At 41.9% G+C, this 27,651-nt stretch overlaps 1 protein-coding gene across 3 annotated transcripts; it reads left to right on the plus strand.

Moving 5' to 3' along the window:
• The first annotated feature begins 626 nt into the window (after nt 1–626).
• Nucleotides 627–27,363, plus strand: KNG1 (kininogen 1). 3 transcript variants are annotated; one of them, XM_063620475.1, is made up of 11 exons: nt 627–1,005; nt 3,003–3,113; nt 5,001–5,085; nt 7,641–7,813; nt 9,787–9,894; nt 14,311–14,395; nt 15,278–15,450; nt 21,894–22,001; nt 22,123–22,209; nt 24,605–24,682; nt 26,657–27,363. In XM_063620475.1, exons 1-11 carry the CDS (start codon nt 811–813, stop codon nt 26,735–26,737), a joined length of 1,284 nt encoding a protein of 427 aa, XP_063476545.1. In that variant the 5' UTR covers nt 627–810; the 3' UTR covers nt 26,738–27,363. The 3 variants fall into 3 exon arrangements, with proteins under 3 accessions (XP_063476545.1, XP_063476546.1, XP_063476544.1); XM_063620476.1 differs by lacking the exon at nt 9,787–9,894; XM_063620474.1 differs by lacking the exon at nt 26,657–27,363 and having other exon boundaries at nt 811–1,005; nt 24,605–25,414.
• Nucleotides 27,364–27,651: the final 288 nt, after the last annotated feature.

Consider the following 27,651-nt stretch of genomic DNA (forward strand, 5'->3'; position numbering starts at 1 on the left):
GCCATATTTGAGGCTATCTTTTTCTGTGCCAAACCAACAACACCAAACCAGAAAGAAGCAAGCATAGGGAATCCAGGGCTTCAGTCAACCCATCCCTTCCTATGCTTCTCCTCTAGCTCCACCCTGGGAGCAATTTTCTTTTACAGAACTAATGCAATTGAGCAGAGGAAGGCTGGCCTGTCCAGAGAGCAGATAGGACGCCCATACTTTATTTTCAGTTGTGCCAATGTCCTGCATGGGACTCCCGGAACTCACTGGATGCCCCTGTGCATGAGCTTCTTAGGCATGTAATAGAATTAATAGCAGTCTGCTTCTATGCAGGTAGGTAACCTGCAAAGAAATTTTGTATGAAATGTGTCTGCACATTGTACTCATTCTTGCATTGTTTACCCATGTAGTGACCTTCAAAAATGGCTTTGCGAAAGTCACAGGGGAGTAACCGAGTTAGTAGGCACTTTCTTCCCCTCCTTCATCAGATTCTGCTCTGATTTGCTACATAAAGTTGTATAATCACCTGGAAATATGCACTGTGCTCCCATGTGATTTTCAAATGCAAATGAGCAGGTTAACAACCCCAGTGTTGCAATGTTCTAGCTGTAAATATGTTTGGATAACCCAGCAGAGCCATTTAACCTTTGGGAACAAGGCAACTAGCGTTTGGCAGCAGGAATCCAACCAGTGCCCTGAGTGCTGAGGCAGAGAGGAGGACAGAAGAAACAAGAGGCTGGAGATTGTCAAATTCAGTATCCCAGTTGGCTCTTGACTCTTGGTGAAACCATCCCTCAGCTCCTAGAGGGAGATTGTTAGATCATGAAACTAATTACTATCCTTTTCCTCTGCTCCAGGCTGCTACTAAGTTTAACCCAGGAATCACAGTCTGAGGAAATTGACTGCAATGACAAGGATTTATTTAAAGCTGTGGATGCTGCTCTGAAGAAATATAATAGTCAAAACCAAAGTAACAACCAGTTTGTATTGTACCGCATAACTGAAGCCACTAAGATGGTGAGTGAATTGTGTTTAACCTTGAAGTCACTTGGGATTTGTACTATCACTAGGAGCCCAGGCCTCACACACACACACACACACACACACACACACACATACCACCACCACCCACCAGCACCCACCACCCATCACCACCCACCACCATCCACCACCACCCACCACCCACCACCACTACCACCCCTCACCACCCACCACCACCACCCACCACCACCACCCACCACCCACCACCACCACCACCCACCATCCACCACCACCAGCACCCACCACCAGCACCCACCACCACCACCACCACCACCCACCACCACCACCACCAAATATGTGATCATCAAAGGAAGAAGCTTACAACCTGTGGAAAGACAGATACCACTCTCCAGCCTGGGGTGGGAGGACAGAGTATGACTCGTCCTCAGGCAGGTTGGCTTCCTGGATGATCAGAGAAGTAGAATCTAGGGTGAAATGAAACAAAAGTAGATGGAGAAATCTGAACAGGACCAAGTACGGTGGGAGAATTTAGGAATTTAGTTAGACTGCAGCAAAAGAATTCACTTGGTCTCTGGCCCTAGGCTAAAAAATATAGACCTCCAAACCTTAAATGGGAGGGGGTACTTCATGGGGCATGTCTAAGAGGAGTGAGGAATGAGTTTAATGTGATTCTACAGAATTAGACAGAAGTCTGTATGGCTATTCAGCCAGTACCAGGTTTAACAGCAATGTTTTAGTTAGTTTTTGATATTATTGCAATGATGCACTCCAGTAGGAGACAAATCCTGGCAGGATGCATTGTTCAAAGAAATACCAATCTTTCAAGAGTATGTTTAAACAGATTTCACTATAAAAGACTATATATCTGGGAATGTTAAGCAATTGGTTACTTTAGCAGAAAAAAAAAAAACTAGCCATGTGACAACACGGGGATAAAGGAAAATAAACACAGTGGACATGTTATTTTTTCTGAAAGTAAAATCGAGCCATTTTCTTTCATAATCTAGTACAGTCATGTGAGAAATTCTGCTTCATGGTGATCTCAAGCAAGAGTTTATTGGTGGTGTGGTACCCAATGGATTGTGGGTATGGTTGTATATATACTAAAAAACATTAAATTGTATGCCTTTAGTGGGTAAATTTTATGGCATGTAAATTATATCTCAGTAAAGCTGTTTAAAAAAGAAAAAGTAGGAAACAAAACGAACCAAATAAAAGTACTAAAATCACCCATAATTAATTCCACCATACAGAGATAACTGTTAACATTTGTTTAAGGTTTTCTTGTTTGCTTTTTCTAATTTGTAAAAGTCATATATGTTCATTAGGGGAAAAAGACCACTTAGAAATGTTTGCTTGGGCCGGGCGCAGTGGCTCATACCTGTAATCCCAGCACTTTGGGAGGCTGAGGGGAGTGGATCACGAGGTCATGAGATCGAGACCGTGGTGAAACCCAATCTCTACTAAAAAATACATAAAAGTAGCCGGGCGTGGTGGAGGGCGCCTGTAGTCCCAGCTACTCTAGGGGCTGAGGCAGGAGACTGGCGTGAACCTGGGAGGCGGAGCTTGCAGTGAGCCGAGATCACGCCACTGCACTCCAGCCTGGGCGACAGAGCGAGACTCCGTCTCCAAAAAAAAAAAAAAAAAAAAGAAATGTTTGCTTGAAGAAGAATGTGAAAGATAATTATAATCTCACCACTGACAGACAAACATTTTAACAGCTTGCTGTGTATCTTTCCAGACTTTTAAAAGACATAGACTTATATATAAACCAGTTTTGACAAAAATGGGCTAATACTATGCATACTGCTTTGTAATCTTTAGAAGTACATTGTGAGTATATGATAAACATTCTTTCACATAAATGTTTATGATACAAATATAAATATATTTTAAGTGAATGCTTTGCTCTCAAGTCAAAGATCAATATTCCTAACTTTACTGGAACCCACTAGAATTATTTGCTATTGAGTCAGTTGGATGAAACCTAAATATCTTTGGCTGCTTTTCAGGTGAGCTCTGACACGTTTTATTCCTTCAAGTACGAAATCAAGGAGGGGGATTGTCCTGTTCAAAGTGGCAAAACCTGGCAGGACTGTGACTACAAGGATGCTGCAGAAGCGGTAAGTGTATTGGCCATTCTTGGGCCTTCTGTTTTCTCCGTTGACCCTGCCAGATTTTTTTACTCATGTAAAAATGATGACTACTGGTGAGCCTGTTTATGAGAAATGCAAATAAACATTGCAATGTGTAGAAAAGTCAAATGCTTTATATCTGTGTTCTGGTATAGACAGAAAAATCATGGAGAAGCCAGCAGTTAAACATGGAGAAAGCCTTTCCATGAGAAGGGGGCTCTAGTGTCCAGCCAGAACATGTGGCTCAGACTCCAGAGAGACAACAGATTGACATTTGGGCCAAGCCAAAGAGCTGGCGAGGGGAGGGCGTGGGTGCTTCCATTGCACAATGTCGAGTGCAAATCTTGACTCTGCCTTCCGTGAGCTGTGTGATAGCGGGTGAGCCATGACCTCTCAGAACTGGCACTCTCTGCTGTATATGGGAGATAATATTGACCTCATCAGGTTGTTGGAGGATGAAATTAGATGAATGATGCAAATAACTTTGATAACAATGGCTATCTTAACCAAATACCTAACATATAGGCCTGGCACACCATAGCTGGTTGTTTTGGTTTAATTAAGAAAGATTTCAAACAGTATCTGCCTCGGAAGCAAGCCACTCTTTTCATGGATTGATTTCCTTCTTTTATGTCAGAACGTAAAAGATGACTGCCAGTCATCTGCCATTACCAAACAGTACTGAACTCCAAGTCAGGAGTCTAGGATTTTGCAGTGCTGGTTCTCCCTTCTCAATCGTCTCATCTGTAGGGTGGGGATAAGTAGCTGCTGTGCCCTGTACTGCCTGCTTCTAGGGGCTGTGTGGACAAAGGGAGGTGTGCTTTATCCTGATGGAATAGTATCTGTCACTTAGAATCCAATGGATATGACTGAAGAATGAAAAGACAAAACAAAACAAAAACACTGTTCAACAATAACAATTAACAGCTGCCTATTATTAAGTGCCTGCTGTGTGGTGGGCCTCTGGTAGGCACTTTGTGTGTGTTTGCACACATATTGTTCACAACAACTCTAAGAGATAGATGTGTCCCATCTCCTACAAGATGGGTAAACTGAGACTCCGAGAGTCAAGGGGACACGACAGAGGTAACAGCTAGCAAGTGACAAGGCTGGAACTGAAAAACATTTTGATGCCAAGGTCTTGCCCATCTATTAAGTTAAACTGAAGTTTATGTGAACAGTATTAACTCACCGAAGTTGAGAGCTAGATAAGAGGAGTGTTTAGCAGGCTGGTTCTAATCCTCTGAGTCCATCTTGGTTAGAAAGAAATAGCTCCAGGGCTCAGCCAGGTGCAGTGGCTCATGCCTGTAATCCTAACATTTTGGGAGGCCGAGGTGATTGGATCATCTGAGGTCAGGAGTTTGAGACCAGCCTGACCAATGTAGTGAAACCCCGTCTCTACCAAAAATACAAAATTAGCTGGGTGTGGGGGCACACGCACATAATCCCAGCTACTTGAGAGGCTGAGGCAGCAGAATCACTTGAATCCAGGAGGCAGAGGTTGCAGTGAATCAAGATCGCACTATTGCACTCCAGCCTGGGTAACAAAAGCGACACTGTCTCAAAAAGAAAAAAAAGAAAAGAAAAGAAAAGAAAAAAGAAATACCACCAGGGCTCAAAACAAAGACTCAAGCTTTAAAACCTCACCATTTACACTGCCTTTCCTCCAGCATCTCATGAATATCGAGGGCTTATATAAAGTAATCATTGGGCTATTAAAATAATTTATTCTCATGTTTCAAAACTCTTTTGGATAAAATCTTCACAAGTTTTGTTTTGTTTTGCTTTTTAAAGAAAGCCACATTTAGCAACAGTACTAGGTAGACTTTCCCATCCGAAAGATTAGGATCAATGATCTCTTTCTTTTCTTTTTAGGCCACTGGAGAATGCACGGCAACTGTGGGGAAGAGGGGCAGTACGAAATTCTCCGTGGCTACTCAGACCTGCCAGATTACTCCAGGTGGCTGGTTTATCCTCTGGCACTGCCCTGGTGGGAAATTAACCATTTCTGTGAGCCAGGAACACAATCTTGACCAGGCTCTGCTTGCTCCCAGAGGGTGGCAGTAGTAAAGCCATTTGCAAAGTTAGGGAGCATTGGGTGGAGCGGCAGAGCCCGGAGGTTGAGCCAGGCTCGTGACCACCATCCCCTTAGGACTATCCCAACTCTTCCCGTGTGCTGCATTGTACCCGTTGTGTGCAAGGGCTCAGTAGAAGAACCAGAAGACATAAGACCTGCCCTCCGTTGTAGGCAGCGTCCCAGAGTGAGGAGCGCGTAGGCTTTGAGGGCAGACCTGGCCTGGAATCTTTCAGAGCTCGTCGCCTTCTTGGCTCTCCTTTTCCTCGTCTAGAAGAGGGAGGTAAGAGCACTTCCCACTTCACAGGACTGTTGTGAGGCTGAAATGAGATGATATGCCTGGAGGTACAATCATAATAACATACTATCATATTAATCATAATAACATATTAGCAACAATCAGGATAAAAGTAATAGCTAAGATGTATTGAGTCCTTATGTCCCAGCCATGACTCAAAGCACCTTACATGTATTAACTTCTTTTTCTTTTCTTCTTCTTTTACTGATACATAATATTTTACGTATTTATGAGGTACATGTGAGTGTTTTTTACATGCATTGAACAGGTAATGATTAAGTCAGGGTATTTAGGGCATCCATCACCTGGAATAGTTATCATTTCTATGAATTGGTAATATTTCAAGTCCTCTCTTCTAGCTACTTTGAAATATACAATATATTGTTGCTAACTATAGACACCCTAGTCTGCTATGTAACATTAGAACGTATTTCTTCTATCTAACTATAATTCAGTACCTATTCACCAACCTCTTCATTTCCCCGTTCTGCCCCCCATCCCACACAGCCTCTGGTATCTGTCCTTCTCTTCTCTTCTCTATCTCCATGTGATTGTTTTAGCTTCCACATATGAGTGAGAGCAATGTGAAGTTTGTCTTTCTGTGCTTGAGTTGTTTCACTTAACGACCTCTAGTTCTGTCCATGTGACTTTAAATGATATTATTTCATTCTTTGTTTATGGCCAAATACTATTTCGTTGTGAATATATACCACAATTTCTTTTCTTTTTTTTTTTTTTTTCATTTTGAGATGGAGTCTCGCACTGTCGGCCAGGCTGGGGTGCAGTGGCACGATCTTGGCTCATGGCAACCTCCCGGGTTCAAGCAATTCTCCAGCCTCAGCCTCCTGAATAGCTGGGATTATGGGCATCACCACCATGCCCGGATAATTTTTGTATTTTTAGTAGAGACGGGGTTTCACCACGTTGGCCAGGCTGGTCTCGAACTCCTTGCCTCAGGTGATTCGCCCTCCTCGGCCTCCCAAAGTGCTGGGATTACAGGTGTGAGCCACTGCGCCTGGTCCCCCACATTTTTTTTATTCATTCACCTTTTGATGGACATTTAAGTTGATTTCATATCTTTGCTATTGTGAATACTGCTGCAACAAACCTGGGAGTGGAAGTACCCCTTTGATAGACTGATTTCTTTTCCTCTGGGTAGATGCCCAGTAGCTGGACTACTGGATATATGGTATTTGGTGTTTTCATTTTTTGAGAAATCTCCATTCTGTTTTCCATAGTGGTTGTACTAATTTACATTCTTACCAACAGTACGTGAGAGTTCCCTTTTCTCCATATCCTCCTGGCTGTGTTTGCCACTTAACATGGCAGGCAGCGAGAGCTCGGCGGGTGAAGAAGTCCAGGCTCCCGGGGGGTCCCTCCAGGTGTGCCACTCACTCTGCAGCTACGCTCCCTTTTTATGGACTCTGCCTCTATTGACCAGTAGGTTAGGGCTATCTGTTATGAACATTACTTGGTAATTTAATGCAAACGCTTTTTAATAATAGCCATTCTAACTGGGGTAAGACGATATCTCATAATGGTTTCGATTTGCATTTCCCTAATGCTTAGTGATATTGAGCATTTTTTCACATACCTGTTGGCCGTTTGTATGTCTTCTTTTGAGAAATGCCTACTGAGATCCTTTGCCCACTTTTTAAAGGGATTACTTGGTTTTTTTATTGGTGAGTTGATTGAATTCCTTGTATATGCTGGATGTTAGTCCCTTGTGGGATGCATGGTTTACAAATATTTTCTTTCTTTTTTTTTTTCTTTTGAGACAGAGTCTTGCTCTGTCGCCCAGGCTGGAGTGCAGTGGAATGATCTCGGCTCACTGCAACCTCTGTCTCCTGGGTTCAAGTGATTCTCCTGCCTCAGCCTCCCGAGTAGGTGGGACTACCACACCCGGCTAATTTTTGTATTTTAAATTTTTTAATTTTGTATTTTTAGGAGAGATGGGGGTTTCACCATGTTGGCGAGGCTGGCCTCGAACTCTTGACCTCAGGCGATCTGCCTGCCTCGGCCTCCCAAACTGCTGGGTTTACAGACATGAGCCACCATGCCCAGCCTCTTCTTTGTTTAGGGCAACGTATGCGAATGCTGACTGCAATCATTAATGCTGTGTTTTTGTCTGCTCTTTGTTAAGCCGAGGGCCCTGTGGTGACAGCCCAGTACGACTGCCTCGGCTGTGTGCATCCTGTATCAACGCAGAGCCCAGACCTGGAGCCCATTCTGAGACACGGCGTTCAGTACTTTAACAACAACACTCAACATTCCTCCCTCTTCACGCTTCATGAAGTAAAACGGGCCCAAAGACAGGTTTGTTCTTTAATTCTCTAAGTAGCACAGTATTACTAAAATTTGTTAGATCTTCACATTTAAAATGTATGAATGCATGGCTGGTGGTGTTTTCATGTGACTAGCACAGGAAGTGAAGGGCTTTCTCCTTAGTCCAAGTGAGTCGGATAGTGCAATATCCAAAGTGAGAAAAGATGTCGAATCAGACCCCCTTCTTTTGATGTTTGATTTTAACAAATGGGTAATTTTCATTACAGGCTCTTCCTAGAGAAGTGAAAAGGAAAAGTCATACTGGTCTTAGCATTTTAGGCTTTTTTTTTTTTTTTTTTTTTTGAGACGGAGTCTCGCTCTGTCACCCAGGCTGGAGAGCAGTGGCGCGATCTCGGCTCACTGCAAGCTCTGCCTCCTGGGTTCACGCCATTCTCCTGCCTCAGCCTCCTGAGTAGCTGGGACTACAGGCGCCCGCCACCAAGCTGGCCAATTTTTATTATTATTATTATTTTTAGTAGAGGCGGGGTTTCACCATGTTAGCCAGGATGGTCTCAATCTCCTGGCCTTAGGATTTTAAGAAAACTATGTTATCACCTAGCCATCACGAGTTAAACACAGCTCCAAAATATTAAATTGTGTCTAAAACGGTTGGCATGGCTTTCTGGGTACCCACTAAATTACAGTTCTCATATCATCGGAAAAAAAAAAAAAGTACATATCTGTAAATTTTTTTTTTTTTTTTTTTGACAGTCTCGCTCTGTTGCCTAGGCTGGAGCAGTGGCGCGATCTTGGCTCACTGCAACCTCTGCCTCCCAGGTTCAAGCAATTCTCCTGCCTCAGCCTCCCAAGGAACTGGGATTACAGGCGCACATCACCACGTCTTGCTAATTTTTGTATTTTTAGTAGAGACGAGGTTTCACTATGTTGCCCAGGCTGGTCTCGAACTCCCAAATTCAAGTGATCCTCCCACCTCAGCCTCCCAAAGTGCTGAGATTACAGGCCTGAGCCACTGCACTCAGCTACAAATCTTCTTAATGATTCAGTACACCCAGACTTTTCTTCCTTTTTCTTTTTTTTTTTTTTTTGAGACAGAGTCTTGTTCTGTTGCCCAGGCTGGAGTGCAGTGGTGCCATCTTGGTTCACTGCAACCTCCACCTCCCAAGTTTAAGAGATCTCCTGCCTCAGCATCCCGAGTAGATGGGATTACAGGCACCCGCCACCACACCCAGCTAATTTTTATATTTTTGGTAGAGACAAGGTTTCCCCACGTTGGCCAGGCTGGTCTTGAATTCCTGACCTCAGGTGGTCCTCCTGTCTCGGCCTCCCAAAGTGCTGGGATTACAGGCATGAGCCACTGCGCTCGGCCCTCCCAGACTTTTCTGGTAGTTGACTGGGTCTCTCGTATTTCAGCCTCTTATTATGAGTGATTCCCTTTGGTCAGTAACATTCTCTGCGTTTAATAAACCTTACAACTTGCTTTCATGTGTGCATGCTTTACTCAATTATGTCTGCATAGAGCTATCAGGGTGGGAGCGGCCCAGAATAAAGTAGGAGAAATCTTACTACTTGGTAACCTGGGAGCCTGAGGACCCAATAGTAAAGACGACTCCCCTCCAAAGTTTTCTTTATCCGTCTAGAAGGGCATTATTATTTTATGAAATTCAGTAAACATTTCTCTCTGCAGCCTGGCAGAGGAAATATTGTTAGGATTTACTTAAGGAAATCCATGTTCCAAAACTGGCTGAGAAATAGAAAAATATATATATTGCTTGTCATTTTCAGATGGCTAGCGGTGTGTGTGTGTGTGTGTGTGTGTGTGTGTAATGTGAGAATCTTAAGGTGCTCAATGTTTATTAAGCATTTTTTGCCTAGTAATAATAATTTATATTTCTTGGGCACTTATTATATTGCCACACTGTTTTCTAAACTCCTCATAACATTCATATCCCACAGCAAATAATGTTTAAACTGTTCTTTAAATATTCAATCTGAAATTGTTTCAGGTGGTGGCTGGATTGAACTTTCGAATTACCTACTCAATTGTGCAAACGAATTGTTCCAAAGAGAATTTTCTGTTCTTAACTCCAGACTGCAAGTCCCTTTCGAATGGTGTAAGTAGGCAAAAATTTAATGATAAAGTTCTTAGCATTTTGTTTACATTTTGATGGTAACTATCAAGCTGGGTGGGAAGACCGTCACAAAAAGTTTAGATGACATTCAGCAATTCACATTCACACTCAGCTGGGAAGCCTCAAGCTCATGTCACTGGTCAAGCTGCCTTACCTAACTGGCCAAAGAATCTGCACAGCTAGCAATAAGTATTTTTTATAACTTTATTTTATTTTATTTATTTTTTGAGACAGGATCTCAATCTGTTCCCAGGCTGGAGTGCAGTGCTGCGATCTCGTCTCACTGCAGCCTCCGCCTCTCAGGTTCAAGCTATTCTCCTGCCTCAGCCTCCCAAGTAGCTAGAACTAAAGGTGCCAACCACCACGTGCAGCTAATTTTTGTATTTATAGTAGAGACAGGGTTTTACCGTGTTGGCCAGGGTGGTCTCAAACTCCTGACCTCAGGTGATCTGCCCGCCTTGGCCTCCTAAAGTGCTGGAATTACAGAACTCCTGACCTCAGGTGAGCCACCGCGCCTGGCCAGCAATAAGTATTTACAGAGTATAACCAGGGACTACGAATAGACAAAGTGCTTGAACTGTCAAGTGTATCTTTGCTATGTCTCCACACTTTCCTATTTCCTTTTCTTCCCCACGTGCTCAATGCCCATATGCTGCTCCCTTGCTCTACCCAGGGTTATTCTTCATGTCAAACTTTTCTGTTTGTTTTCTCACCTTCCCTTCCCTACCTTTATCTTAATAAACAGACCCTGAGTCTCTAGCCCTTAGTGGTCCTTCCTAGCATCGTATCTTGTTATCTGAACCAAAATTATATTAAAATGGTGTATCTCAAGGTAGTAGTAGCTAGTGAATGTTAAGATGGCTAAGACATGATATGTGCCCAGGGATGTTTGCATTTGAGCAGAAGACTGTGCTTTAGCCAAGGAAATGCTGCAAGTCCTTTGATCTAGTAATTCTGCTTCTAATTTGTTTATATGGGAAATCCAGACCATAAGATGTTAATTTCAGTTGTTTTAAATAGAATAATATTGTAAACAAATTGGTTATGCAACATTAGAGAATGGTTAAGTAAATTACAGTATGTCCATACAGTGGAATATGATACAGCTATCAAAACTTTTTAGTTTTTAGTGACATAGTAAAATGGTTACAACGTTAAGTGAAAAACAAAAAAAGTAGGATACAAAACTATACATATGGATTTATTTAAATATGTAAAATAAATGTAAATACAATAAGTGATGGAAAACAAATTATGACAAAATATAGAATGTAGTTAACTTTCAGTTGGAATTATGGGTGCTTTTTCTTTTTTGAGAAGAGGTCTTGCTCTGTCACCTAGGCTGGAGTGCAGTGGTGCAATCTCGGCTCACTGCAACCACCGCCTCCCGGGTTCAAGCAATTCTCATGCCTCAGCCTCCCTGAGTAGCTGGGATTACAGGTGCCTGCTGCAACACCAGGCTAATTTTTGTATTTTTAGTACAGACAGGGGTTTCGCCGTGTTGGCCAGGCTGGTTTCAAACTCTGGACCTCAGATGATCCACCCACCTTGGCCTTCCAAAGTGCTGGCATTACAGGTGTGAGCCACTGAGTCCGGCCACTTGTTCTGATTCTTTATATTTTTTGGAACTTTTTGATACTTCCCAAGTTTTCTAATTGAGCATGCATTTATTTCATCATTGGAGAAAAACGTAAAAAGGACACTATCAAGAGAGTAAAAATACAAACCACAGAATGAGAGAAAATATTTGCAAATCATGTATCTGATAAGAGTTTAACATGCAGAATATATAAAGAACCTCTTTTTTGTTCATAAAATAACAAGTATTAGAAAGGGCATGGAGAAAATAGAACTTTTGTACATTGCTGGTAGGACTGCAAAATGCTGCAGCCATTATAGAAAATAATTTGGCAATTTCTGAAAAAGTTAACTATAGAATTACTATATGACCCAGAAGTTGCACTCTTAGGTATATGCCCAAAAGAACTGGAAACGCATATTCAAACACATGCTTATACATGAATTTCTATAGCAGCAAAATTCATAATAGCCAGAAAGTTGAAACAACCCAAGTGTCTATCAACAGGTGAATGGATAAACAAAATGTGCTATTATATATACACAATGAAACACTGTTCACCCTTTAAAAAGAATGAAATTCTGATACATGCTACAATGTGGATGAAGCTTGAAAATATTATGTTAAGTGAAATAAGCCAGACACACACAAAAAATATTGTATGATTCCACTTATATGAAACATCTGGAATAGGCAAATTCAGTCAGAGACTATTGGAGTTGCTAGAAATGTAGGCTTTTCTCTTTTTTTTTTTTGAGATAGAGTTTTGCTTTTGTTGTCCAGGCTGGAGTGCAATGGCATGATCTTGGCTCACTGCAACCTCCGCCTCCTGGGTTCAAGTGATTCTCCTGCCTCAGCCTCCCAAGTAGCTGGGATTACAGGCATGTGCCACCACGCCCGGCTAGTTTTGTATTTTTAGTAAAGATGAGGTTTCTCCATGTTGGTCAGGCTGGTCTCGAACTCCCCACCTCAGGTGATCCGCCTGCCTCGGCCTCCCAAAGTGACTTATCACACAGCACCTGGCTATGTTTGTTTATTATTCTTTTTTCCCCTCACTTCTGGAGACCTAGGCATAGGTCTTTCTATTTGTTTGTTCTATTTGTTTTTCTCCCTCCGTTTTTAAATTATGAAATCATGTCAGGCCGGGCGCGGTGGCTCACGCTTGTAATCCCAGCACTTTGGGAGGCCGAGGCGGGCGGATCACGAGGTCAGGAGATCGAGACCACGGTGAAACCCCGTCTCTACTAAAAATACAAAAAAATTAGCCGGGCGTGGTGGTGGGCGCCTGTAGTCCCAGCTACTCGGAGAGGCTGAGGCAGGAGAATGGCGTGAACCCGGGAGGCGGAGCTTGCAGTGAGCCGAGATTGCGCCACTGCACTCCAGCCTGGGCGACAGAGCGAGACTCCGTCTCAAAAAAAAAAAAAGAAATCATGTCGAGTTAAAAATTAACTTAGAATGCTGTTTTAATAACATTATATGGAATTCTCATTTTTGTTATTTTGGGTTTTTTTTTCTCCTTATCCAAGAAAGACCCTAACTTTATTGGCAAGCATGTTTATAGTTCCAAGTATATTGTTTTTGTTTGTTTAAACATGTTATGAATTTTTAGAGATTATTTTTTCTTTTTGGTGCTGAGGTGAAAGAACATACCCTGTGTTGTTTCTGCTTTGTAAAATTTATTGGATCTTTTTGTGACCTGGTGTAAAAACAATTAAAAATATTTGTATGATACTGGCCGGGCACGGTAGCTCATGCTTGTAATCCCAGCACTTTGGTGGGTGGATCACTTGAGCTCAGGAGTTCAAGACCAGCCTGGACAACATGGCAAAACCTCATCTCTCCTAAAAATACAAAAAAATTAGCTGGGTATGGTGGCACACACCTGTAATCCCAGATACTTGAGAGGCTGAGGCAGGAGAATCACTTGAATCCAGGAGGCAGAGGTTGCAGTGAGCTGAGATTGCTACACTGCACTCCAGCCTTGGTGACAAAGAGAGACTCCATCTCAAAAAAAAAATATATATATATATATACACACACACACACACACAAATACATACAAATTTGTATGATACTTATGAAAGTATCATTTAAAATCATATGTAGCATATGAAAATACCATTTAAATAAATCTTTATTATGTTATTCAAATCTTCTATGGTCTTATTTATTTATTTTTTATTCACTTGCCCTGTCTTAGATTTGTAATTGCATACTAAATTTCCCACCATGATTACTTCTATCCATTTCTATTCACATGCATAATTTTTTCTACTTTATGTATTTTGATTCCATGCCTTCCGGTCTATGCTTTTGAAAAATAAAATTATCATTTTTACTACCTTTATGAGTGTTTCGTTATCATGAATTTTACTTTGTCCAATATTACTAATACTCTAGTTCCTGCTATGTTTATATTTGTCTCATGTAGCTTTGTTCATCTTTTATTTTTAAGCTTTATACATTGTTTTTCTTATAAGATGATTCTTGAAACTGTAATACATTGATTTGGTGTTTTAACAGTCTGAAAGTCTTACCTTATTTTTTTAGAAATTTACCTTTTTACTTACATGGCTGTTATTTCTGTACTAGATCTTCCTGCTTTCCATGTGCTTATGTATATGCATGTATTTGTTGATGCTATTGATACTGTTACCTTAGTATCTCTTTTGCAGTAAGACTATGTTTTGCTTCTTTCTTTTTTTTCTATGCAATGATTTGGAAAGTACACGTCCTATTTTTCAATTTTACTAGTTGTTTACTTTAAAGACTCTAAAAAATGTTTTTAACTGAGCACTTATATGCTTTTTAAAAACCAGGATACCGGTGAATGTACAGATAATGCATACATCGATACTCAGCTACGAATTGCTTCCTTCTCACAGAACTGTGACATTTATCCAGGTAAGGAATAACACATGTTGGCACCGCAATAGAGGAATAGTGGTCCCAGACAACCGGCTGGGTCTTTTCCTATAAGTTGGATTTTGGTTCCCGTGATATACTCCAAAGTCTGTGTAACCTGCAGACACAGATGCACCCCTTGATGAGAACACTGTACCCCTTCCCTGTCCAGTTGTGCTGCAGCTCAGACTCTTCTGCATGTGGTCAGAATGGTTTATGAAGACAGAAGGGAAATTTATGACCCCTGGGCAAAGTTGGCCTTTGGGTACAATGCCATCTGGTCTCTCTTCTCTATAAGTTGTCCTTAAGTCAGATGTTGTAAGTTGGAGAGACCTGTATTTTATTTCCAAGCACTCAGAATAAAACCCTTTCAATTAAGGATGGTTTTTTCCTGCATGTTATAATGGGAAGAAATGGAGATAGTGTGAGTTTGTGGTCAAGTCAGTGTTTCTTATAACAAGGGTGTGCTTTTCTCATATTTGGAAAACATTTGTATGCATTCCACAATGAGTAGTCTGAAGCTGCCTGTTCGTCAGAACCACAGCACTTAAATTTTTCTCATGAGAATCACTCCTTTAAATTAAGCATTGCTTTTTACAGTTTCCATCAAAAATGCAAAAATTCAGGAAAAGTGTAGTGTTTTGATTGAGTTACTCGCACCTTCCTATTGAAAATGTTTCCCTAAGTACACTGTGCTCTGAGGAGGGGAAAAGAAGAGAGTCAGGAAGTGAAAGTCAGACAGACAACCTTCACCCACTCACTACTGGGCCTGGGCTCCCATGTGGCCGCTTATACATGTGGACGCTGGTTCTTGTGCAGGAGGGATGCTAGGCCAGGCTGCTACTTCAGTGTACATGCTGACTTAAAACCCGATCCTTTCAGGGGAGGATTTTGTACAACCACCTATCAAGATTTGCGTGGGCTGCCCCAGAGATATACCCACCAACAGCCCAGAGCTGGAGGAGACGCTGACTCACACCATCACAAAGCTTAATGCAGAGAATAACGCAACTTTCTATTTCAAGATTGACAATGTGAAAAAAGCAAGAGTACAGGTGTGTAAACTATACTACAAAAGCAGTAACACTGCAGTCTATGTGCAAATTGCTGACTAATTTTGCCACTGATCTTGGCTCTGGATTGGGAAACCATACATTTGATAATGTGATTTGATGCATTAGATTTGGTAATTTAAGTGCCAATCTCCCTGTATGCTTCATCCTGGACAAGTCTTTTACAACATTCTGTTTTCTATATGTAAAGGACTGAGGTCAGGATCAAATAAGTTAGTATATGTCAAATCACTTTTTCAAACTCTAAAATGCTATATAAATACAACAGCGGCTGGGCGCGGTGGCTCACACCTGCAATACCAGCACTTTGGGAGGCCAAGGCGAGCGGATCACAAGGTCAAGAGATCAAGACCATCCTGGCCAACATGGTGAAATCCTGTCTCTACTAAAAATACAAAAATTAGCCGGGCGTGGTGGTGCGCACCTGTAGTCCCACCTACTCCAGAGGCTGAGGCAGGAGAATCGCTTGAACCTGGGAGGCAGAGGTTGCAGTGAGCCGATTTCGCGCCACTGCACTCCAGCCTGGCAACAGAGCGAGACTCTGTCTAAAAAAATAAATAAATAAATACAATAGCAACCGTGATATAATTAATAAAATTCAGGGCTAGGGCCAGCAAGACTTAACTCTATGTCTTTCTGGACTCATCTCTCATTATAATATCACATAATGTCTTGGGCTCAGCCATATCATTCAATCCATCATTGCCCAGGCTCCACACTTTCTTGCCTCCATGTCTTTCACCCACTGTTCTCTCTGCCTGGGATCCCGCCCTCCTGCAAATGTACCCTCTGGGGATTCATCTCTCCTTTCATGCCCTGTCAATAGAAGATTGACAGGAGTGTCTTCTGGAAGTCAGGAGTCTCAGTTCCGCCATAGCATCTGCCGCTCACATCCCAGATCACTCTGGGTGGTCATTCAAACGTTCTAAGCCTTTGTGGCCCCGTCTGTAAAATGAGTGACTGTATTAGAAGAGCCTACATTTTGCCGGGCAGAGTGCCTCATGCCTATAATCCCAGCACTTTGGGAGGCCGAGGCAGGCAGATCACCTGAGGTCAGGAGTTCGAGACCAGCCTGACCAACATGGAGAAATCTCATCTCTACTAAAAATACAAAACTAGCCGGGCTTGGTGATACATGCCTGTAATTCCAGCTACTTGGGAGGCTGAGGCAGGAGAATCACTTGAACCCAGGAGGCAGAGGTTGCAATGAGCCGAGATCGTGCCATTGCACTCCAGCCTGGGCAACAAGAGCAAAACTCCATCTCAAAGAAAAAAAGAAGAGCCTGCGTTTCTAGCAACTCCAATAGTCTCTGACTGATGCGATTATGGACAGACCCCTATTGTAGAGACTAAAAATTGGTTTCCCTAAATACAAGCTAAAGAAAAATAATCAAAATAGAGCCAAATTGTTACAGCAAGCCAACATAATCCTCATAATCTGGTGAAAAAATTCTCACTAAAAAGTTCATACTTTTGGCTCAGAATTGAATTTCTAGGAATCTAAAGTAGGAGTCTTTATATACAAAGATATTCACTGCAGTTTTAACAGCAAAAATAGTAAACTGTCAAAATGATTAATATGAGAATGATTAGATCATGCCTGGCATATCCTCAGAATAGAGTGTTAAGCAGCAATTTAAAAGTAACGTTGTGAGGAGTCTTGATATGGGGAATGTCTTGTGTTATAATATTCAATGAAAAAAAGGAGGCATAAAATTGAATATACATGAGGTTATCAGTTGTGTTATTTTAAAGTACAGAAAATAATGTGGAAAAAAAAAAGTGGCTCACGCCTGTAATCCCAGCACTTTGGGAGGCCAAAATGGGTGGATTGCTTGAGGTCAGGAGTTTGAGACCAGCCTGGGCAACATGGTGAAACCCCATCTATACTATTAGGTTGGTGAAAAAGTAGTTGTGGTTTTTGCCAAAGTAATGGCAAAATCACAATTACTTTTGCACCAACCTAATAAAAATTCCAAAATTAGCAGGGTGTGGTGGCGCGCACCTGCAATCCCAGCTACTCGAGAGGCTAAGGCACAAGAATGGCTTGGACCCGGGAGACGGAGGTTGCAGTGAGCCGAGATTGTGCCACTGCACTTCAGCCTGGGCAACACAGTCAGACTCCACCTAGAAACAAACAAAAAAACGAATGCCTCATAGTCATAGCGGTGATTTTTAGGTGATGGAACAACACTACTTTAATCTTTCTAATTTTCTGTGTTACTTTTGTAACTGAAAAAAAGTAAACAAACTAAAGTAAGTCAAAACTGACACTTTGATCTCTCTGCTACTTGAGCACTTGTTTCTATCCCAGACACGACCACCTTCTTTCTCTGATTTCATTGCCATATGACCATGTTAGTTTTACTTGAAAGGGATGCCAATCTATGCTATTCATGCTTTTGTCAGCTTTAACTTCTCACTTTATATTTTTGCTTTCTTGTGAAATTCTTTTATTCTTTTTTCGTTGTTGTTTTTTAAGAGAGGTGGGGGCCAGACATGGTAGCTCATGCCTGTGATCCCAGTACTTTGGGAGGCCGAGACAGGAGGATCACTTGAGCCCAGGAGCGAGACCAGCCTGAGTAACATAGCAAGACCCTGTCTCTACAAAAAATGAATTAAAGACCAGGCGTGGTGGCTCATGCCTGTAATCCCAGCACTTTGGGAGGCCGAGGCAGGTGGATCACCTGAGGTCAGGAGTTCGAGACCAGCCTGACCAGCATGGTGAAAAACCATCTCTACTAAAAATACAAAAATCAGCTGGGTGTGGTGGTGGGTGCCTATAATCCCAGCTACTCGGGAGGCTGAGGCAGGAGAATCACTTAAACTTGGGAGGCAGAGGTTGCAGTAAGCCAAGATCATGCCATTGCACTCCAGCCTGGGTGACAAGAGTGAAACTCCATCTCAAAAAATAATTAAAAAAAAAAAAAGAATTAAAAAATTAGCTGGGTATGGTGATATGTGCTTGTAGTCCCAACTACTTTGGGAAGCTGAAGTGGGAGGATTGCTTGGGACTGGGAGGTCGAGACTGCAGTGAGCTGTGATTGTGCCACTGCACTCCAGCCTAGGTGATAGAACAAGACCCTTTGGGCAACAGAGCAAACAAAAAAAAGAGAGAGAGCGAGAGAGAGAGAGAGATGGGGGTCTCACTATGATGCCCAGGCTGGACTCGAACTCCTGGGAGCAAGCAATGTGCCCATCTCAACCTCCCAAGTAGCTGGGATTACAGGCACACACCAATGCACCCAGCTCCCTTATTCTTTATTCTGAATGTTGTAGGAATAGGCCACCATGTATTGTATGTCAGAGGTTTGCCATCAAAAACAGAACCACTCATTCTCAAGCATGAATATCTAGTCTTCTTAGTAGTTACAGTTTTCTCTGTGGATTAATGAATCAACATTCTAGTATGCATATGTGTCTACATTAAGGATGCCAGGGGGACACAAAGAGGTAACCCATCAGTTAGTTGCCAAGTCAATCTGAATATTGCAAGAATTTCAAACTTACTTTAGAGAGATGAATCTTTACTGATTTTTGCATTTAAAGAGAGCAGTTTGGTTGCTTGGACATAGTCACCCAAGGCAGCCTTGGTGGAAGCAGCCAATTTACTGGAAATCAATTAAACATACGATGAATTTGCTAAAAGCTAATCTCCAAATGATCAATTTGCCAAATCGCTAAATGTTTACTTTATAGTTTTAATCTTGCCTTGGGTTTGCACATTTAGTCCTGTTTGGATGCATGTTGATTCCACGTTGGGTTCATATTTCAGATACGAAACACTTCCTGAATCTTCCATTTTCACACGTTAGTGATTGCAGTTTCATATAAGTTTTATTTTGCCCTGCCACCACTGCTGCTGTCCCCAAGGCTGTTGATGCTCCTGTCTGCCTCTGCTGAGATGAATAAACTTCCAAGATCTGTGTGTGCACATGCAGAAATTTTTCCTTTGACAAAGTCCTAGAAATGTCAAAGAATATATATATATATATATATATGACTTGATGCAAATTGCCAGAATCACCAAATATTTGTAATGATGCCAATTCACATTCACATCACCTGGGTATAAGACACCAGTTGAGGCCAGGCGTGGTAGCTCATGCCTGTAATCCCAGCACTTTGGGGGGCCGAGACGGGCGGATCACCTGAGGTCAGGAGTTTGGGACCAGCCTGGCCAACGTGGTGAAACCTCATCTCTACAAAAAACACAAAAATTAGCCGGGCGTGGCGGCACTTGCCTGTAATCTCAGCTACTTGGAGGGGGCTGAGGCAGGAGAATCACTTGAACTTAGGAGGTGGAGGTTGCCGTGTGTGTCACTGCACTCCAGCCTGGGTGACAGAGTGAGACTCTGTCTCAAAAAAATGAAAGAAAAAAGACACCAGTTGAGGATCTTAATTTGAATTCTCTTCCTACCATCAGTGACTGAGGCTGCTTGATTCCTATGCCTGGCCAATGCCACGTACCATCAATTTTTGTTTTCATCTTTGCCTGCATGGAAGGCTAATAATGATGTCTCATTGCTTTTTTAATGTGCATGTTTTTGTTTATTAATGAGGTTAAACTTTTTTTAGCCTTAATGACCATTTTAACTTCTTCTCTGAAATACCTGCTCATGGCTTTTGTCCATTTTTTTTTGTGTTGAGCTTTATATTCATACAGATATTGATCTATATCACAGTTTTTTCAGCTTGCCTTTCTACTTTGCTTATTGTGATTTTTCAGAAGCAGTTTTCATTTTTCTCTAGTCAAGTTTTAATATTTTCCCTTTCTTTTAGATTTCTTTCCTCTGCTTTTCACCTAAGAAAGGCCTTCCTCATCCTGGGTTTTGGTGAATATTTATTTATTTGTCTTAGTTTAGTTGTTTGTTTGTTTGTTTTGTTTTGTTTTGTTTCCCGAAACAGAGTCTCACTCTGTCACCCAGGCTGGAGTGTAGTGGCACGATCATGGCTCACTGTAACCTCCGCCACCCAGGTTCAAGCAATTCTCCTGCCTCAGCCTCCCAAGTAGCCTGGATTAGAGATGCTTGCAACCATGCCTGGCTAATTTTTAGTATGTTTAGTAGAGACAGGGATTCATTATATGTTAGCCAGGATGGTCTCGAACCCCTGACCTCAGGTGATCTGCCCGCCTCAGGCCCCCAAGGTGCTGGAATTACAGCCAGGAGCCACTATTCCTGGCCAACACATTGAAATACTACGATTTAATACTAAATAATTTGGTTGAGAAATTGGGCCACAAAATATTTAATGGAAGATAGTGTTGAGTAGTGATTAAAACTATTGCTAGAGATTAAAATAATTTTTTTTTTCTTTTTGAGACGGAGTCTCACTCTGTCACCCAGGCTGGAGTACAGTGGCATGATCTCAGCTCACTGCAACCTCCGCCTCCTGGGTTCAAGTAACTCCCCTGCCTCAGCCTGTCAAATAGCTGGGATTACAGGTGTGCATCACGAAGCCCATCTAATTTTTGTATTTTTAGTAGAGGTGGGGTTTCACCATGTTGGTCAGACTGGTCTTGAACAGCTGGCCTTAAGTGATCCACCCGCCTCAGCCTCCCAAAGTGTTGGAATTACAGGCATGAACCACCACGCCCAGCCTAAAATAATTTCTTAATATTAAAAATAGTAAGAGAACAATAAAAACTCCAAATAATTTTTCTAATTACAAAATTTAATCCACATAATTTCTATAGTAGTACTCACTCAGTATTTCACCAATTCAAGATTTAGCAAGACAATAAGGCATATTTAAAAACATTTTAAGTTTTTCTTCCTATTCCTGTTAGATTCTTAGATATTACAACTTGAGCCCTTGAATTACTAGTGAATTTAACAGCTGTTGGACAATATAACTCAAATAAATACATAAATAAATAAAAATTATAGGCCAGGCATGATGGCTCATGCCTGTAATCCCAGCACTTTGGGAGTCCAAGGCAGGTGGATCACCTGAGGTCGGGAGTTCGAGACCAGCCTGACCAACATGGAGAAACCCCATCTCTACTAAAAATATAAAATTAGCCAGGCATGGTGGCGGGCAACTGTAATCCCAGCTACTCAGGAGGCTGAGGCAGGAGAATTGCTTGAATCCAGGAGGCGGAGGTTGCGGTGAGCCGAGATCGTGCCACTGCACTCCAGCCTGGGCAACAACAGCAAAACTCCATCTAAAAAATAAAAATAAAAAAAATTATAGCTTGCTTATTTCTTCCCCCACTTAGAAAAGGAAATGGGACCAACTGATAGCCAAATATTTTAAATATGCATGCCAAGCTTTAATGCCAAACATGTGTACTTTTTTGTATGTAACTCTCTAAGTTGGTCAATTAAAATTTCAAGATTCTCCCTTAACATTTCTTAAAGATAAATGATTTATTATGCAAATATTTTTAAGCGTTTACTTTGTACTAATTAATTTTTCAGGTGGTGGCTGGCAAGAAATATTTTATTGACTTCGTGGCCAGGGAAACCACGTGTTCCAAGGAAACTAATGAAGAGTTGACCGAAAGCTGCAAGACCAAAAAACTTGGCGTGAGTAGTCACGCCCCTGTCTACTTTTCCACTGGAAGCCTATTTGATGTTTTTAGAATCATTTCTTTAAATATCTCGTGAATAACACTGTCTCTCTTTTGACTTCTGTTTTCATGAATAGCAAAGCCTAGATTGCAACGCTGAAGTTTATGTGGTGCCCTGGGAGAAAAAAATTTACCCTACTGTCAACTGTCAACCCCTGGGAATGGTATGATTCTAATTACAGTCAGCGTGGGGTCAGTTCTGCTCATTCTGAAAATCCATATTTGGGGGTTGAAAATCAACCATTACTGAAATGAATTGGAGAGCTATCTTTTTTAAATGGGGAGTAACTCTCACACTTCTGTGCTGATCTCTGTTTAATGGCTAGAAAGGAGAGTAACAGGCCGGGCACGGTGGCTCACGCCTGTAATCCCAGCACTTTGGGAGGCCGAGGCGGGCAGATCACGAGGTCAGGAGATCGAGACCATCCTGGCTAATGCAGTGAAACCCCGTCTCTACTAAAAAAAAAAAATACAAAAAATTAGCCAGGCGTGGTGGCAGGTGCCTGTAGTCCCAGCTACTCGGGAGGCTGAGGCAGGAGAAGGGCATGAACCCAGGAGGCAGAGCTTGCAGTGAGCGGAGATCGTGGCTACTGCACTCCAGCCTGGGCGACTAAGCAAAAATCTGCCTCAAAAAAAAAAAGAGAGTAACAATCCTCCTGATCACTTCTCACACATTGTCAGTGTCTCAGTGAAGCTTCTATAGACTCTCTCCTAGTGCATTACAGTCCTGCTGTGGGGGAGCAACACTGGCTATGCCAGGTGTACCTGAGGCCAGATACAGCACTCCACTGCATTCTGCTGACATGCAAGGACCGTGTGAAAAATGCATGGCTGGGTGCGGTGGCTCACGCCTGTTATCCCAGCACTTTGGGAGGCCGAGGCAGGCAGATCACCTGAGGTCAGGAGTTTGAGACTAGCCTGGCCAACATGGTGAAACCCTGTCTCTACTAAAAATACAACAATTAGCCGGGTGTGGTGGCGCCTGTAATCCCAGCTACTCAGGGGGCTGAGGCAGGAGAATCCCTTGAACCCGGGAGTTGGAGGTTGCAGTGAGCCAAGAGCCTGCCACTGCACTCCAGCCTGGGCAACAAAGAGCGAAACTTTGTCTCAGAAAAAAAAAAAAAGAAAAGAAAAGAAAAATTCAGACTCGCAAACCCCACTTTACAGCTACCGAATTTTAACAAGATCCCCAGGGGATTCATATGCATGAATCAAGTTTGAAAAGCATTCGTTGATGTCATCTTTCTTTTTTAAGTCTTAAAAGAACTCTAGGAGGTAGTAACACTTTCCCTATTGTCAAGGATGAGACACTAAAAATTGGAAAGACTCTAAGGTCCTGAGTGAGTAATGACATTATCAAATGCTTCCTCTGTCCCGGGCACTATACTGAAGGCTTCACCCACATTTTTGAGTCCTCCTTATAACTCTGTGAGGCAGGTGCTGTTATTATTTCTATTTTACAGAAGGGAAAAGTGAAGCTGATGGCACTTGGATTCAAATCTTGGTCAAATCAGAGTCTACGCTTTTCATCACGATGCTGATTACCAGTATGGTCTGGCCTTACTGCAACGACCATGTTCTTTGCATCACCAAACACTGCTTCCCATTAACACATTCTCACAGATAGCAAAAGTGTAGGTAGAATTAATCCACAAATCGACATATTTGAAGCAAGTTGCCTCTTCTCCCTCTTTTCTGATTTGGTCTTTGGTCGTGTGTAGGTATGTAGATGGTGTAACACAAACATTGTCCTCAGGTTGCATTTCAAGCTTGCGAATATGTCCTAATGTGCTTCAGCACAACAAAGTGATCATGTATACATGCTCCCTATATATCAGTTCATAAAGCCACTTAGGGCCTTTTAGGATAAAAGCAGTGATGGTGGTAATAACAGTAGTATCAATAATTAAATACTGTGCTTACATAAACATAGGCTCAGAAGCTACCCTAGAGATTAGCTAGTTCAACCACCCAGATGAAGCAAAAACGCTCCAGCTTATTTTACAGTTTTTTTGTTGTTGTTTGGCTGCTTTTTTTTTTGTTTTTTGTTGTTGTTGTTGTTGTTGTTGACAGAGTCACTGTCACCTAGGCTGGAGTGCAGTGGCGCCATCTCAGCTCACCGCAACCTCCACATCCTGGGTTCAAGCGATTCTCCTGCCTCAACCTCCTGAGTAGCTGGGATTACAGGCATGCGCCACCACACCCAGCTAATTTTTGTATTTTTAGTAGAGATGGGGTTTCACCATGTTGGCCAGGCTGGTCTCAAACTCCTGACCTCAAGTGATCTGCTCGCCTTGGTCTCCCAAAGTGCTGAGATTACAGGCGTGAGCCACCGTGCCTGGCCATTTTATAGTATTATTAAGAACAATAATCAATGTCCACAAATGTTAAGACAAAAAATATTATTCATCCTTTCTGGGATGTTAATATAGTATTTAAAATCTGGCAAACACCTCCCCCATTGTAAACTAAGGTAGCATTGCCAGATCTCAGCGTTTTTTCCCTCATCGATAGCACGATTTTTGCAGTAATACATTCATCTTAATATTTTCTGTTTAGATCTCACTGATGAAAAGGCCTCCAGGTTTTTCACCTTTCCGATCATCACAAATGGGGGAAATAAAAGAAGAAACAACTGTAAGTCCACCCCACACTTCCATGGCACCTGCACAAGACGAAGAGCGGGATTCAGGAAAAGAACAAGGGCATACTCGTAGACATGACTGGGGCCATGAAAAACAAAGAAAACATAATCTCGACCATGGCCATAAACATGAACGTGACCAAGGGCATGGGCACCAAAGGGGACATGGCCTTGGCCGTGGACACCAACAACAGCATGGTCTTGGTCATGGACGTAAGTTCAAACTTGATGATGATCTTGAACACCAAGGGGGCCATGTCCTTGACCATGGACATAAGCATAAGCATGGTCATGGCCATGGAAAACATAAAAACAAAGGCAAAAAGGATGGAAAGCACAATGGTTGGAAAATAGAGCATTTGGCAAGCTCTTCTGAAGATAGTACTACACCTTCTGCACAGACACAAGAGAAGACAGAAGGGCCAACACCCATCCCTTCCCTAGCCCAGCCAGGTGTAGCAGTTTCCTTTTCTGACTTTCAGGACTCTGATCTCATTGCAACTATGATGCCTCCTATACCACCAACTCCCACAGAGAGTGATGACGATTGGATCCCTGATATCCAGATAGAAGCAAATGGCCTTTCATTTAACCCGATATCAGATTTTCCAGACACAACCTCCCCAAAATGTCCTGGACGCCCCTGGAAGTCAGTTAGTGAAATTAATCCAACCACACAAATGAAAGAATCTTATTATTTCAATCTTGCTGATGCCCTTTCTTAATTTATGTGGCTATGGGTATTTCTTTAATACTTTATTAAAGTATCAATATCCCTCTCTCCATTGTCCAGATGAAAATATCCTGATATAATGCACCAAAAACCGTGCAGCTTCAGAACAGTGTAAAGAGAAGTGGTGAGACTCCCAGTGGAGACACCATCAGTCTCCACAGACTGCATAAAATTGTGTGCCACAATTCTAAATCTTTTCTGAATCTTCCTCCCAAGTTTTCTAAACTAACACAGTAAATGGACAAACTAATGTGCCTTATGGCCTGCTGCAATTGGCTTGTCTGATAACAAATATGTACCTTACAACATATGTCATGAATTTCCATACAAAGATTCTTGACATTCTTAATAAACTGTGGCACCTGGTCTTTGAATGTGTGTGAAAATAAGGGAAGTCAAGAGATTAAATGCTGAACTTACTAATGGAATAGAAATAATAAGAAAAACTTCCAGATTTCAAAGAGAAGTAACAAGAAAGAAAGAAAGGTTGGCCAAAGGGAGGAAAGGGGGGACATAAATTAATTGACTTTCTATTCCCAAAATGGGCTAGTTATATCAAATAAGTACTCCTACTGCCCTTTCTGAGTGAGAGTGTTTCTCATAAGTCAATAATTTCTGTTTACTTATTAACTACTCTTTGCAACAGGCTTTCATATAGGAATATTCTGTTTATTTTTGCTGAGCCTAGATTGAGTAATTCTTAGTTTACAGAAGCTCCCAGCTTAATGATAAGGATGAAAAGCAGAGGGAGCAATATAGAAGCAGGCTTGCTAATAAAACTTTTTAAATAATTGACAAGGGAATATTATGGAATGTGATGCAAAGTTTGTTCCGAAATTTTATGAGGAAATTATTCTCTAGTCTCACTTTATAGTCTTTTTGCTATGACTTTGAAGACCATTGATTTTTGAGAAAGAGAATAATACGATTGTCTTTCATCGCCTTATAGTGCAAAGAAGGTATATGCTTTATAACCAGTGTTGTACTTTTGCCTAGAAAAACAATATATGGCTTTAAATAGCTACAATCATCTTTGGATGTGTATGTCGTTGCTGCTTCAACTTATTGGATGCATTTGAACCTGAGTTTGTCTTTCATTTTAAATATTGTCTGTTCTTTTAAATAAACAACCACAGATGTTAGGAAAAAGTCTTACCTTGTCAACTTGTTGCTCCACTTTTTAAAAAAGATTGAATGATAACATCAGATTAATTGCATTTTACTATACTTACAGAGTCACCTAAGGTCCTGCGAGTACAAGGGTCGACCCCCAAAGGCAGGGGCAGAGCCAGCATCTGAGAGGGAGGTCTCTTGACCAATGGGCAGAATCTCCACTCAAGGCACATAGCCCCAACCACCTCTGTCAGCAACTTTGAGAGGAAGGACAAGAAGAAAGATGGGATAGAATTTAAATAGAGAAGAATGCCATTTTATCACTCTGCCTCTGGGTGAAATAAAGATCAGTCTTGATATTCTTACTCTAATTCACAGTCGTCTCCTTTCAGCCCTACCCATCCTGCAGCAAATTCCAGCTGGTCAGAGAGTCAGTGCTGTGGCTCTGCCATGGAGGCTCATAACCCAACACTGGAACATTCTCTAACCAAGGCAGAAGTCCTTAGGCGGGACTTCCTTACCACCATGGGTGCTAAAAGAAGAGTTAGTAGGCCATGCTTCTACCAGTAATCTAAGGACTCTCTCCTTCTCTTCTTCCTCTTTCTCCAGATTTCCAAGCCTTAGCTAAGAGTAATTTGGCTTGTTTAGTATTGTTTTCTTATGGTCCAGTTAATTACCAAAGATATTTTTAAAATTATCTCTGTTAATACAATGTCTACCAACTTCTCACTATCAGAAAATACTCAACCTCCAAAACAATTTGAAATTATCTTTCTGATCCAGGTAAAGAAGCAAATTGGAAATCAATAAAATAAAAAGTGACGGAGATTTTAAATTTTCTGTAATAAAAACATTCATTGGGCTGGGCATGGTGGCTCATGCCTGTAATCCCAGCACTTTGGGAGGCCGAGGTGGGTGGATGACCTGGGGTCAGGAGTTCGAAACCAGCCCGGCCACCTGGCGAAACTCCATGTCTAATAAAAATACAAAATTAGTCGGGCGTAGTGGCACACATCTGTAATCTCAGCTACTCCAGAGGCTGAGGCAGGAGAATCACTTGAGCCTGAGAGGTGGAGGTTGCAGTGAGCTGAGGTTGTGCCACTGCATTCCAGCCTG

This window comes from Symphalangus syndactylus, chromosome 17 (assembly GCF_028878055.3).
Source record: "Symphalangus syndactylus isolate Jambi chromosome 17, NHGRI_mSymSyn1-v2.1_pri, whole genome shotgun sequence".
In the NCBI taxonomy this organism is placed as follows: domain Eukaryota; kingdom Metazoa; phylum Chordata; class Mammalia; order Primates; family Hylobatidae; genus Symphalangus; species Symphalangus syndactylus.